The sequence below is a fragment of the Leopardus geoffroyi genome, chromosome A3 (genome assembly GCF_018350155.1).
Source record: "Leopardus geoffroyi isolate Oge1 chromosome A3, O.geoffroyi_Oge1_pat1.0, whole genome shotgun sequence".
NCBI classification, from domain to species: domain Eukaryota; kingdom Metazoa; phylum Chordata; class Mammalia; order Carnivora; family Felidae; genus Leopardus; species Leopardus geoffroyi.
In genome coordinates this window covers 28,483,503-28,497,289 of record NC_059336.1, presented here as the reverse complement: position 1 = coordinate 28,497,289, position 13,787 = coordinate 28,483,503, and the positions used below count along the sequence as shown (strand labels likewise).

Sequence of the window (13,787 nt, the reverse complement as noted above, 5' to 3'; positions counted from 1 at the left end):
TACAGAAAATTAAGATGCCACAAAAGCAAAATTTTTTTTTTAATTTAACGTTTATTTATTTTTGAGACAGAGAGAGACAGAGCATGAATGGGGGAGGGTCAGAGAGAGGGGGAGACACAGAATCCGAAACAGGCTCCAGGCTCTGAGCAGTCAGCACAGAACCCGACGTGGGGCTCGAACTCATGGACCGCGAGATCGTGACCTGAGCTGAAGTCGGACGCTTAACCGACTGAGCCACCCAGGCGCCCCCAAAAGCAAATTTTTATATGATCCAGGTGTGTTACCGTTGGACCCCAGGAAATGGAGGTTTCAAGAGTTGCCCCCAGTTATGCGTTTAGGAACGGGATCTGTGCCCTCCCCTCACTGCCAAAAGGAGGCCTCCGTGGGGCTTGCTTTATAACAAATCCTTCTTCCTAAGCAAATGCCACCTCCTCTGTTTCCTGCACATCGTGAACAATGATGGTTGGTACGTTCAGCATTTACATCGTGCTGAGCCTTCGCCCACGTATCTTGTAATCCCTGCAATACTTTTCTGAGGAGGGGACTGCTACCGTCCCCATTTTGCAGATGAAGAAACAAAGGCTCCGAGGTGGCAGGTGTGCGTGAAAGGTCACGCAGCCAGGAAGAGGCAGACCCAGGACTTGACCCCACGTCTGGCTGACTCAGGACACACTAGGCATGCTCATCTTCCTGCCAGGGTGCCCAGGACAGGGCCTGTGGCAAAAGGGGTCATGAAGGTTTTGACAGAGTGATTACAGGAACACTCGCTGCCCAGACATGGAACCCGGAAACCCCTCCAAACAGCTCCTTCCTCTTGCACCAGCAGCCTCGTCTTGCCATATGAAAACACTTCCCCAAGTAGCCTTGGCCCCAAGGAACGCCCCGTTTCAGGCTCAGACACCCACCGGATTGCAGAACGACAGCCAGTCTTAGGAGCCACAGGAGGCACATGCGCCCCTTGCGATGACCACCCCGACCCAGCCGGCCTACTCGCCTCCTTGCTCCTGGCTGCTGATGCTGTCCCTTGTCCTCTTGGGTGAGTGGGACCCTAGACATGATAGGACCCACCCCTGGCTGGTCCCAGAGAGGAGCCCCAGGTGCTCTGGCAGGCCTGGAGGGGCTCAAGCCCACCAAGAGGGAATGGGAGCGGGTAGCCGAGAACTTTCTTGATCCCAGTGTCCCAAGAAGCAGAACTTTTTCAGGAGGCAGCACAGTAAAGTTAAGCCCCCAGGCTCTGGGATCTTGCAAGCTGGGCTCTGCTCAGATACCCGCGTGCTCGTGTCACAGGCCACTTCACTCTCCTCTTCAGCGAACAGGGCTGCTAACGGGGTGCTGTGCGTATTAAATACAAAAATGGTGAGGCTCACAGCCCAGGATCAGGGGCATAATCTGTGGGGCCTATGTCGTGCAAAACGTAAACGCGGTTTCAGAAAGTGATAAGAACTTTAAGACAGCAACAGCAGAGCATTATCGCAAGCACGGGCCCTTCTAAGCACAGGGCCCTGTGTGACCGTACAAATCAACCACCCACGAGCCAGCGCCGGCTCAGCCTGAGAAAACTGGGCTCAAACCTCACCACTGACTTCTCTCTGAGCTTCCGTTTCCCCCTCGGTAAAATGGGGCTAATCGTGGGGACCCACCTCATGACTTTTGTTTGGAAGATTCGACAAGACAACACCTGTTGGTACCTGGCACGGTGTAAAGATTTACGTAAAGATTTTCTTACCCATGTCTACTGTAAGTCAGGATCAGGCCGATTTAACTCCTGAGTCTTGGGGCTCCTGGGTCCAGCTTAGCCTCTGAGCCCAGAACCCTCTGACCCAGCAGGCAAGAGACTCGGCTTTCACCTCCTGTCCATCTGGACCCCTACCCCAGCCCCTGCTAAGACCCAGCCCCTGCTTGGGTCCTCCAAGATGGTCACTCCTGGAGAGGCCCTGGTGGGAACCAGATCTGAGACTAGACTCGGCTGCTCCTTCGTTCCCCAGCGGTGATTTGGGGCACCACTTCCCTTCTCTGAGCTGGTTTCCCTGATCGTAAAATGTGAACTGTAGCTCCTAGTTGCTCACTCCACAAATAATTCTGAGTGCCTACTACATGTTAGGCACTCAGCTAGGAGGTCATATGTCTAAACTACTCAGGATCAAATAGGTTTTGAAAAATGGGGGTTTTGTACCAGGCCTCCAAAGGAGAACCCACCATCAGGGATCGTGAAAGGTAGGGCCTGCAGGTGGAAGACAGGCGGGAAGGGATCCCAGAGCTGTGGCCAAGGGGTGCCCAGCTCCGCGGACAAGGTACCCAGGACATTTTCCAGAGAGCGGGAAGGGGTGAGGGGCACAGGGCTTTCATTCATTGAGGTTTGATGGACGTACAACAAATTGTACATATCTAACATGTACACTTCGGTAAGTTTTGGGGGCATTGGATATGCTTCACTCTTGTGAATTCATCACCAAAATCAATATAATGAACATATCCAACACTTTGAAAAGTTTCCTTGTGATTCATCCTTTCCATTCCTCCTCCTCCCGTGGCAACCCCTTATCCGCTTTCCATCGCTATAGATTCGTTTGCATTTTCTGAAACTTTATACAAGATCATGCAGTAGGTACCCCTTTTTTTCCGGCTTCTTTTCCTCAGCATAATTATTTTGAGCTTCATTCATGTGGTTGCACATATCAATAGCTCACATATGTCTTTTTATTTCTGTCTCCTGTGTGGATAAAGTACAGTTTGTTTCTCCATTCACTTGTTGGCAGACATTCTCTGCTTTGCAATTTGCGGCTGTCACAGATAGAGCATCTATAGACGTTCGTGTACAAGTCTTTGTGTGGACTTACTCTTTCATTGCTCTTGGGAAAATACTTGAGAATAATATGACCGTATCATATGATAGGTGTGTGTTTAACTTTCAAGACACCGCCATACTGTTTTCCAAGGAGGTTGTACCATTTTGCATTTTCATCAGCAGTGTAGGAAGATGACATTGTCCTCTACATCCTTGCCAACACTTGGTATGATCAACCTGTCTCATTTTAGTCATTCTCACAGGTGCGTAGGAACATCTCATTGTGGTTTTAATGTTCACGTCCCTAATATGTAATGGTGCTAAACATTTTTCACGTGCATCCTGTATCCTGTTTGGTAAAGTGTTCAACTCCCATTTTTCGATTGGTTTTCTTTTTTTTTTTTTTTTTTTTTTAATTTTTTTTTTTCAACGTTTATTTATTTTGGGGACAGAGAGAGACAGAGCATGAACGGGGGAGGGGCAGAGAGAGAGGGAGACACAGAATCGGAAACAGGCTCCAGGCTCTGAGCCATCAGCCCAGAGCCCGACGCGGGGCTCAAACTCACGGACCGCGAGATCGTGACCTGGCTGAAGTCGGACGCTTAACCGACTGCGCCACCCAGGCGCCCCTCGATTGGTTTTCTTATTATTGAGTTTTGAGAGCTCTTTATATATTCTGGTTACAAACTTTTTATCAGATACTTCACAAAGATTTCCTCCTACTCTGTGGCTTTTTCATTCTTTCGCAAGTGCCTTTTGAACAGCAAGAGTTCTTAGTTTTCATAAAGTCTAATTTATTAATTTGTTCTCTTATGGATCATGATTTTGGTGTTGTATCTACATGTGTGGCACAATTCACTCACAAAACCATCTGGGCTTGGAGTTTCCTTTGTGGGAAAGTCTTTAATACAAATTAAACTTTTGCAATAGATAGTAGGGCTATTTAGGTAATTTATTCCTTCTTGAGGTAGTCTTGGTAGTTGGTGGTTTTCAAGGAATTTGTCCCTTTGTCAAATACATGCAGCCATGACCTTTCCATAGCATCCCCTTATTGTCCTTTAATATCTGTAAACTCTGTACTTGTGTCACCTCCCTAGTTTTTTGATTTTAGTAATTTGAGTCTCTCTCTCTCTCTCTCTCTCTCTCTCACTCTTCAGTATGGCTACAGGTTTATCAATTATAATGATCTTCTCAAAGATTTCACTCATACTGATTTTTCTCTACTGGTTTTTGTTTTTTACTTTATTGATTTCACTCAGGTCTTTGTGGTTTCCTCTCTCCTACTTCCTTTGGGCTTAATTTGCTCTTTTTTTCCTTGTTTCTTAAGGTAGAAACTAAGGTCATTCATTTAAGTCCTTCCTTCTTTCCTAATCTAGTCATCTAATTCAATAAATATTCCCCTCTGCTTTAGCAGAATCCTACAAATTTTAATATTGTGTTTTTATTTTCATTCAGATCAAATTGCTTTCTAATTTCCCTTCTGTTTGTCTTTAACTCGTGTGTTATCGGAAAGTGTGTTATTCGGCTTGTGAATATCTGGGAGTTTCCTAGGCCTCTGTCTGTTATTGATTCTAATTTAATTCCATTCTGTCAAAGAAGATGCTTGAATTCTCTTAAACTTGTTGAGACTATTTTATGACTCAGAATATGCTCTCTCTTGGTAACAGTTCTCCGTGCACTGGAAAAGAACTATATATCCTCCTATTTGGGGGGCAGAGTGTTCTATAAATATCAATTAGGCTGTTAGTTGTTAGTGCTGTATTCTTTTTGATTTTCTGCCTACGTGTTCTATTAATCATGAAAAGGAGGATATTGAAATCTCAGAGCATAACTGTGGATTTGTCTGTTTCTCCTTGCCATTCTATTGGGTTTTGCTTCATACACTTTTAAGTTCTGTTATCTGGTGCACATAATATTTGGGATTTGTATGTCTTCTTGATTTTTTTGAAGCTTATTCATTTTGAGAGAGAGAGCAAGCGAGCACACACGAGCAGGGGAGGGACAGAGAGAGAGGGAGACAGAGGATCCCACGCAGGCAGCCCCCCTCCACCCCTACTGTCAGTGCAGAGCCCAGTCCAGGGCCCAATCCCATGAATCAAACTGAACCATGACTTGAGCCAAGATTGGATGCTTAACCAACTGATGCACCTAGGTGCCCCTATCTTCTTGATTAATTTGCTTCTTTACCATTATGAAGTGGCATTCTTTATTCCTGAACATATTCTTTGCTCTGAAATCTACTTTATCTGATATTAACATAGCCACTCCAGCTTCCGTTTGATTAGTGTTACATGCTCTACTTTTTTTCTATCATTTTCCTTTTAACATATGTGCAGCTTTAATATTTAAAGTGCATTTCTTGTAGGCAACAGATAGCCTACAAGACCTTACTTTTTATCCAAGCCGACAATCTCTAATTTTTACATAGGGTATTTAGACCTTTTACCTTCAAGGTGACTTTTTATAGGATTAGGTGTAGGTCTTATCACCTTCCTATTTGTCCTGTAGGTTCTTTGTTCCCTTTTTTCTCTTTTTCTGTCTTGTTTCAGTTGTTGAATATTTTTATAACGCTATCTTATCTCCTTTATTGGCTTATTAGCTATTACTCTTTATTTTGTCATTTAGTGGTTGCTTTAAGGTTTAGAAGTTTCAAATTTTCCAAGATGGAAAAAAGGGGGGCCATGGGCTCTCCCACCCTAATACTTTCTCTCTTCTATTTGATCCTAATTGATTCATAAGAATAATAGAATTTCCCTGTGTTCCTAGGATCCCACTGGGAGTATATTTTTATTTTGAGAAAGAAATGGGCATCAGTTTACAAGTTCTATAGTTTCCTGTGAATACTGAAGAGTCCACTGGACTTTCCCCCTTTCTTAAGTGTGCAATTCACACCATCTACCTTTCAGTGACAGCATACCATTTCCCATACCGTATAAGAGACTTACAAAGTATACTAGGGTTTCCCTCCTCCCAGCCTTTGTTGTGTTGCTGTCAGAACTTCACTCAGACATGTGTCAAAGTTACTTGAATGTTACTTGTTTTTATCATTTCCCGGCCTGGCTTTTCGGAACCGCTAGGTGGGACCACAACACATCTCTCTGAGTACCGTCCTCTCTTCTGTCTGTTCTACCCATTGCTCTGTCAAACATGAGGTTTTCCGGTTTGGCGGGTGGGGAAAGGCAATATTTCAGCCCTGTGCTGAGCGGATGGGCACCGTTCAGTGCCTGCGCGCGAGGAAACCACCTGAGGGGCCAGGGAACAAACCACCAGAAAGGATTAGAGAGAACAGATCTGACTGCCTCCCCTCATGGTGTTTGAAGGTGGGTGTTGCTCAACATTTTGGAGCTAAGGACACCGAGGGCAAAAGCAATCCCTAGGATTGAACATGAGGTATCCCTTGGTCACAACTGTGAGGGAGTTCTAATAGAGGCTATTTTTTTTTTTAATGTTTATTTTTATTTCTGAGACAGAGAGAGACAGATCGTGAACGGGGGAGGGCCAGAGAGAGAGGGAGACACAGAATCCGAAACAGGCTCCAGGCTCCGAGCGGTCAGCACAGAGCCCGACGCGGGGCTCGAACTCACGGACAGTGAGATCATGACCTGAGCCGAAGTCGGATGCTTAACCGACTGAGCCACCCAGGCGCCCCTAGAGGCTATTATTAGCACATGCCTAGCTGAGGACACACAGGAAAGGAATTTAGAATTCCACACCCCCTCCCCAGATCCTCTTAGAAGGAAACGTCTGCCTCACCTCCCTACTCCCTCGCCTCACTGACAACTGAGAAACACCATGCTATCCTGCAAACTTACATCTTGGAGCAAGACTGAGTCATTCACCAGGCCTGACGGTCACACACACCCAGGGAAATTTGGGACACAAAACTGATGACCCGTGTGGAGCAGAACCTTAAGTCACCTGATCTGAGTCCAAATCCTGGCTATGACACTGACTGTTTCTTCCCCTCTCTGACCATCAGATTTCTCAAAAATGGAGATGATAATAACACCTACCTCAGGAAGTTCTTGAGGGGAGCACCTGTTCATAACCCAGGTGCAAAAGAACTTGCATGGGAGGTCTCGGCCCCCTCTCTCCGTGCCCACTCCAAGGCCAAACTCAGCAGCTAGACCCCCGAAATAGATCCACTTCCCAAAGCATCAACAAGCATTGCAGCCTGGTAAAGAATTCACAAGAGACACCTGAAACTAATATAATATTATATATCAACTCCACTTGAAGTTTAAAAATGTTTTCAAAGCGATAGAACTGCATATAAGACATAAAATTGGGGTGCCTGGGTGGCGCAGTCGGTTAGGCGTCCGACTTCAGCCAGGTCACGATCTTGCGGTCCGTGAGTTCGAGCCCCGCGTCAGGCTCTGGGCTGACGGCTCAGAGCCTGGAGCCTGTTTCCGATTCTGTGTCTCCCTCTCTCTCTGCCCCTCCCCCGTTCATGCTCTGTCTCTCTCTGTCCCAAAAATAAATAAACGTTGAAAAAAAAAATTTAAAAAAAAAAAAAAAGACATAAAATTGCTGGTATTTACTGTGTGTAAATAATATCTCAATAAAGTAGTTTTTTAAAAAAAGAATTCGCAGGGGCGCCTGGGTGGCGCAGTCGGTTAAGCGTCCGACTTCAGCCAGGTCACGATCTCGCGGTCCGTGAGTTCGAGCCCCGCGTCGGGCTCTGGGCTGATGGCTCAGAGCCTGGAGCCTGTTTCTGATTCTGTGTCTCCCTCTCTCTCTGCACCTCCCCCATTCATGCTCTGTCTCTCTCTGTCCCAAAAATAAATAAACGTTGAAAAAAAAATTAAAAAAAAAAAAGTTTATTTCTAAGTATTTAAAAAAAAAAAAAAAAAAGAATTCACAGGGGGGCACCTGGCTGGCTCAGTCCGTAAAGCATGTGACTCTTGATCTCAGGGTTGTAAGTTTGAGCCCCACATTGGGTATAGAGATTACTTTAAAAAATAACTAAAAGTCAAAAAGAATTCAGGGGGTGCCTGGGTGGCTCAGTCCGTTAAGCGTCTGACTTCAGCTCAGGTCATGATCTCACTGCTCGTGAGTTCGAGGCCCACATCGGGCTCTGTGCTGACAGCTGGGAACCTGGAGCCTGCTTCGGATTCTGTCTCCATTTCTCTGCCCTTCCCCTGCTCTCTCCCCCCACCTCTCTCTCTCTCTAAAATATAAGACATTAAAAAAAAAAAAAAGAATTCACAGGATGCCAGATGATGTTTACTTTGTGTGATACATTTGAGGGCTGAGAGCGGGGGCTCCAGAAACAGGTTGTCACATTCATATTGGGTGACATATTAGTTTCGGGGGCCATGACAAAGTGCCACAGACTGGCAGTTTAAACAACAGAAATGCATTATCTCACACTTCTGGAGGCTAGAAGCCTAGGCGAAGGTGTCAGCAAGGTTGATGACGTCTCCTGAGACCTCTCTCCTTGGCTGTCTTCTCTCCGTGCCTTTAATTTCTTCTTCTAAGGATGCCAGTCATATTGAATTAGGGTCCACCCTCATGACCGCATGTTAACTTTGTAAAAAATTTAAAAAAATTTTTTTTAAATATTTATTTATTTTTGAAAGAGAGAGAGAGAGAGTGGGAGAGGGGTAGTGAGAGAAGGAGACACAGAATCCGAAGCAGGCTCCAGGCTCTGAGCTATCAGCACAGAGCCCGACGCGGGCCTCGAACTCACAAGCTGCGAGGTCATGACCTGAGCCGAAGTCCGAAGCTCAACCGACTGAGCCTGGGCCACCCAGGCGCCCCTCATGTTAACTTAATTGCCTCTAGAGACCTTGTCTCCGGATGCAGCCACATTCAGAGGTACTGGGGGTTAGGACTCGGACATATGAATTTAGCCGGGAAGACACCAGTCAGCCCATAAATTGTGATCCGGGGAAACTTACCTGGTCATCTGGGCTCTCAGCACTTCTGTGAAGACGGGAAGAATGCTGTCACCTATTATTTGCAAGTTCTCCATTATTTGTAAGTTCTGCTCTGCCTCTCCAGCCAACCTCCTCATCTCTCACGCTTCCCTCCCCAATAACATCCGTCCGGCGTCCTGAGCAATTGTTGCTGGCCAGCTAATGACTAGGTTGTGGTAAGCTCACCTCTGAGGGCTCCAGGTCCTTCCGGCTCAGCACAAAGCCAGTCTTCCTCTGTTGCAGGAGCCTCTGGGCAGAGCGATGGGAGTGAGCGGCAGGTGTTGCAGCCCGAGGGCCCCCTGCTGGTGGCGGAAGGAAACACGCTGCTGCTGCGGTGTACCGTGGAAGGTTCCTGCACTGACGACAGGATTAAATGGGTCAAGGTGAGCGATCGGGACCAGCAGGAGATTTATAACTTCAAACACGGCTTCTTCCCGGGGGTGACGCCGGTGATCCAGCGGACCCTGGAGCCCCTTCATTGTGACTTTTCCATCCATATCCACAATGTCACCAGCAAGCATGCTGGAACCTACCACTGTGTGGGGCTTGATGACTTGAGTGAGAACCCAGAAAAGAAGCTGCAGGAGGGCACCTCAGTGTTTGTGAAGGGTGAGTATCAGGCTCTGTGGGTCTTAGGCGCTCAGCTCGGACCGGTCTCCCTGCGTCAGCTGCCTTCATCCATCCACACCCATACCGTCCACACAAAATCCCAGTTGGCGCACAAGGCGAGGGTGTCTCACCCACACATGCACAGCCATCTGGCGTGGTTCTGCTCCACGTGTCTTGTTCCAGGCCCGCGTCTTCTTGCAGCTGCGAAGAGTACACCTGGGTCGTGGAGATGGCAGAAGCAAAGAGGACAAGCCCCAGTGCCCCCAAGCGCGTTTCAAGTTTCTAATCACGGAACGTCTGCTAACAGCCCATTGGCTAAAGCAAGTCATGCGGCTCCACGCAAAGTCAAGAGACGAGGATGCGTACCCACCCACCACGAGGCAAGAGTAGGGATGCACCACCCTAGGGGAGTCCAGAACTAGGGCTGATAATTTAATCTACCACACTCCCCACGTAATCAGTCATGCTGTCTGTAAGCCCAGCAGTGGTGACCTGGGCACTCACATCCTGGGTCTGTCATTCAATAGGAGCGTGTTCTTTTTTTTTTTTTAATGTGTTATTTATTTTCGAGAGAGAGAAAGAGAAAACGAGCAGGGATGGGGCAGAGAGAGAAAGAGAGAGGGACACAGAATCCTAAGCAGGCTCCAGGCTCTGAGCTGTCAGCGCAGCCCCCGACGTGGGGCTTGAACTCACAAACCGCGGGACCATGACCTGGGCTGAAGTCGGACGCTTAACCTACTGAGCCACCCAGGCACTCCACTGTGCAAACTGTTAACAGAGAGAATATCTGTGTGTGGCAGTTGGAGGTGGGGGGAAGGGTTCATTTTAACTTGATGCAAGCATTTCGGGAAGGTTTCTCCGATTCCTCCCACGCCGTGACAGGTGCCCCCTCTTGGCCCTACAGTCCTCTGGCTTTCCAACCTCAAGGGGATTTTCTGGACCATCTCCACCACCGGACTGAAAACTTCTTCCCAGCCGGACATTTGTATGTCTTGCTGAGCTCCATTTCCCCCAGTCGTAACCTCAGCACATAGCAGGTCCTGAGAACTTCTTTACTGAGTGAACCGACTTGAGCGTAACGTGGGGATCCAGAGGGAGTAGCTGAGTAGGGAAATCAGGGCAGCGGGGAGGGAGGGAAGATATGAGGGAGGAAATGAGTGGACAATGGAGGAAGACACAAAATGCAACAAGGACCCTCTCTTTGGCTTCAGGAGCCGGAGCCCCAGAGCCAAACCTCTGGATCCTGCAGCCCCAGGAGGTGGTGTTGGCAACCCCCGGAGACACTGTGTTCCTGAACTGCACAGTGCTTGGACATGGTCCCCCGGGACCCATCAGGTGGTTTCGGGGGGCTGGTCTGAGCCGCGAGGCCATTTACAACTTTGAAGGCCTCTCCCACCCCAACGTGACAGCCGTCCGGGCCTCCAACAGCGATTTCAGCATCCTCCTGCAAGGCGTGTCCCCTGAGTACACAGGCACCTACTACTGTGTAAAGTTTTACAGGAAACCCAACAGACAATACCTGTCCGGACAGGGCACCAGGCTGCGAGTAAAAGGTGAGACAGGTGGTCTAGAAGGCACTGGGGGAGAGGGGCAGGGGGTCCACAAGGAAATTCCCAAATAGGCCAGCTCTTCTCAGCCTCCAGCAGTTACATAAGCCGTTCCCTCTGCCTGGAATGCTTTCTCCTTCTCTCTGGCGAACTCCTACTCATCCTTCAAGGCCCAGCACAAATAGCCCCTCCTCTGTGAAACCTTCTGCTTCTCCCATGCAGAGTTCATTTCTCCCCATTCTGGGCTCCTCAAAACTTTGGATAGACCATTAATGGTTTAACAGTATCTGTTGAGTGCCTGTTTACTGCTCTGCACTCTACTGGATGCTGTAGATACTGCAGTGAATCAGACATTGTCCCCACCCCAGGGATGTTCAGACAGGTCTAACTAGTCCCTCATAGTCACAGGGTTTGACTTCTAGCCCCCATTCCAGGCACACTCCTCTCGATGACCCTAAGTCCTAGCACAGGGGCTCAGGAAGGGGCAAGACAGAAAGAAAAGGGGAATGTGAGACTGTCTCTCTTTCTTACAGCAAAGCCCATCACCTCTCCCCAAGAGAAAGAACTCACCAATGAACATATAGGCAGGACATATCCCTCAGGTGAGTGTACCTAGTCTTGGGAAGGTAACCAGTCCCCACAGGCAAGGCTTGGCCATGGGAAGGGAGCAGTCCTTGCCTTCTAGGGCTATGCGCCACCCAGAAAGTCCCCAGGACTTCATCTCAACATCAGAACCAGGAACTCAGAGAACCACGTTAAAGCTCAACCAAAGAGGGGCGCCTGGGTTGGCTCAGTCGTTTGAGCGTCTGACTTCGGCTCAGGTCATGATCTCACGGTTTGTGAGTTCGAGCCCCCCGTCGGGCTCTGTGCTGACAGCTCAGAGCCCGGAGCCTGCTTCGGATTCGGTGTCTCCTCCTCTCTCTGCCCCTCCCTGCTCGTGCTCTGTCTCTCAATGATAAATAAACGTTAAAAAAAAATTAAAAAAAAAAAAGAAAAGCTCGACCAAAGAAAGAACAGCTGACTGTTCAGTGGACAGCCTTGCTTGGCAGGTAGTGAGCTCCCCATGATTCAGTGCAAGGAGACACTGTGAAACTGTACATAACAGTGCTGAAGATCATGGCTTTGTAGCCTCCTGGATTGAGTCCCTTTCTACCTGTGTGACTGCAGGAAGCTTGCCTCACTCCCCGAATTTCTGTTATCCTCCCCTGGGGACCAGGGGCGGAGAGGGGATAAGAGTCGGAGAGCGTACCCCATGAGGCTGGTGCGTAGACCCCATGAGATCACACGTGCCAAGCGCCCAGAACTGTGCATATCATACCACCTGTTAACACTCAGGGGCACTTGGCAACAGGGTGGGGTTGAGGGTGAGACTTGGGGTAGCGGCACCAGATGCTCCCTGTCACTGAGCCCTGTTCCTGCCATTCGCGGGAGCCAGACCACCTGGTCCCGTCACTTCTCTAACATATGTGCCCTGAGCAAATCATTTCCCGACTCTGGCTCTGCCTTTTCATCGGTACCAATGGCATTATTATCCTGCCTTGCGGCATACGTTTAAGGATTAAATTAGGCAGTTAGGAAGTGCTTAGCCCAAGGTCTGGGGCAGAGGAGCTGAGCAGCCAGTAAATGAACAGTTTTCTATTATGATCAGAGGTCAGGGATGCTGTGAGGATGACTAAACACATGGGTAGGATATTGGGCAAAGCCTCTTTGGGCCCCGGACAGAGGGAGGGGAGGTCTTCGTGTAGAAAGAATGTGGCCCCAGAGGTTTACAGCAGCTGGGCCAGGCCTCCCCGTGGGGACACTGAGGTCTGGACTGTTGGGGGATCGCCCAGGGTCCTTCCTGAGCTCTCCTCTGTGTCCTCCAGGCCTCCTGTCTGTGCTCACACTTGTGGTCCTGGGGCTGAAGGCCATGACCTTGGCTGCACTCCTGCTGGCCTGGGCTGCTTGCCGGAGAAGGCAAGAAGACACCAAGACCCCAGACTCAGCAGAACTGTAATCTGTACGGGGCATGCAGCACGGGACGTGGGGCGTGGGTGAGGGGGTCGACCTCAAAGTAGGTCCTCTGAGTCGAAGAGAGGTCAAGGCTCCCCAACCACTTCACCGCCTCCAACCCCAGCCTCCAGATGCTCCCCAGGCTTCGTGCCGAACTCCAGGATCCCTACACCTGCCTTCCATTCACCTGGCGAAGTACCCCACTTAGCACTGACTGGGCTCCCTTCTGATGTGCTGTCCTCTCTCTTGACAGCCAGCTCAAGCCCTCCTTGTCCTTCAAGGCTTTGCCGGGCTCTCTTCTCAAGGCCCTTGTTCCTGCGGTAGTGCCCGCCCCCTTCCACCCCCTCTCCTCGTTTTCTCATCCTTCAAGATCCAACTCAGAGTCATTTCCGGAAGATTTTCGTAAGCATCTCTAAGCTCACAGAGCCAGACTGCTCAGGCCTCTCCATTTACACCCTTCTCTCCTCATTTCCTGCCTTTTTTCCCTTCCTTCCTTCCTTCCTTCCTTCCTTCCTTCCTTCCTTCCTCCCTCCCTCCCTCCCTCCCTCCCTTCCTTTCCTTCCTTCCTTCCTTCCTTCCTTCCTTCCTTCCTTCCTTCCTTCCTTCCCTTCCTTCCCTTCCCTTCTTTTCTTTTCTTTTCTTTTCTTTTCTTTTCTTTTCTTTTCTTTTCTTTTCCTTTCTTTCCTTGCCTTCTTTCCTTCCCTACTATGGCTGCTTGGGTGGCTGCAATAGTTAAATGCAGGCTCAGAAACTGTAACAAAACTCTTAAATAACAGTGGCTTAAGCCAGAAGAGAATCGGTTTCGCTAGTAATAACCGAGCACAAGCAGGCCACGCAATAGGGGGACTCCCTTGTAGTGAGACCCGGGATTCCTCTATCTCTTTGCTACCAGGTCCATATCTCAGGCAGCAAAACTACGGAAGAAGGCAGCAA

At 48.8% G+C, this 13,787-nt stretch overlaps 1 protein-coding gene and 1 long non-coding RNA gene across 2 annotated transcripts in view; one reads left to right on the top strand and one right to left on the bottom strand.

The window, feature by feature from the left end:
* The window catches only part of LOC123580392, a 111,966-nt gene extending 103,028 nt beyond the window's left edge, over nt 1-8,938 (bottom strand). The window contains exon 1 of the long non-coding RNA XR_006703280.1: nt 8,893-8,938. This is a non-coding gene — a long non-coding RNA (uncharacterized LOC123580392). The remainder of the gene's footprint in view (nt 1-8,892) is intronic.
* SIRPB2 (signal regulatory protein beta 2) lies at nt 596-13,410 on the top strand. The gene is made up of 5 exons (XM_045445064.1): nt 596-1,036; nt 8,950-9,315; nt 10,527-10,868; nt 11,396-11,464; nt 12,728-13,410. Exons 1-5 carry the CDS (start codon nt 964-966, stop codon nt 12,856-12,858), a joined length of 981 nt encoding a protein of 326 aa, XP_045301020.1. The 5' UTR covers nt 596-963; the 3' UTR covers nt 12,859-13,410.
* The last annotated feature ends 377 nt before the right edge of the window (nt 13,411-13,787 follow it).

Coding starts and splice junctions, on each gene's coding strand:
- SIRPB2 (XM_045445064.1), top strand. CDS start 964: ATGACCACCCCGACCCAGCCGGCCTACTCGCCTCCTTGCTCCTGGCTG. Junction 1,037..8,949: donor GCTGTCCCTTGTCCTCTTGG/GTGAGTGGGACC, acceptor CCTCTGTTGCAG/GAGCCTCTGGGCAGAGCGAT. Junction 9,316..10,526: donor CACCTCAGTGTTTGTGAAGG/GTGAGTATCAGG, acceptor CTTTGGCTTCAG/GAGCCGGAGCCCCAGAGCCA.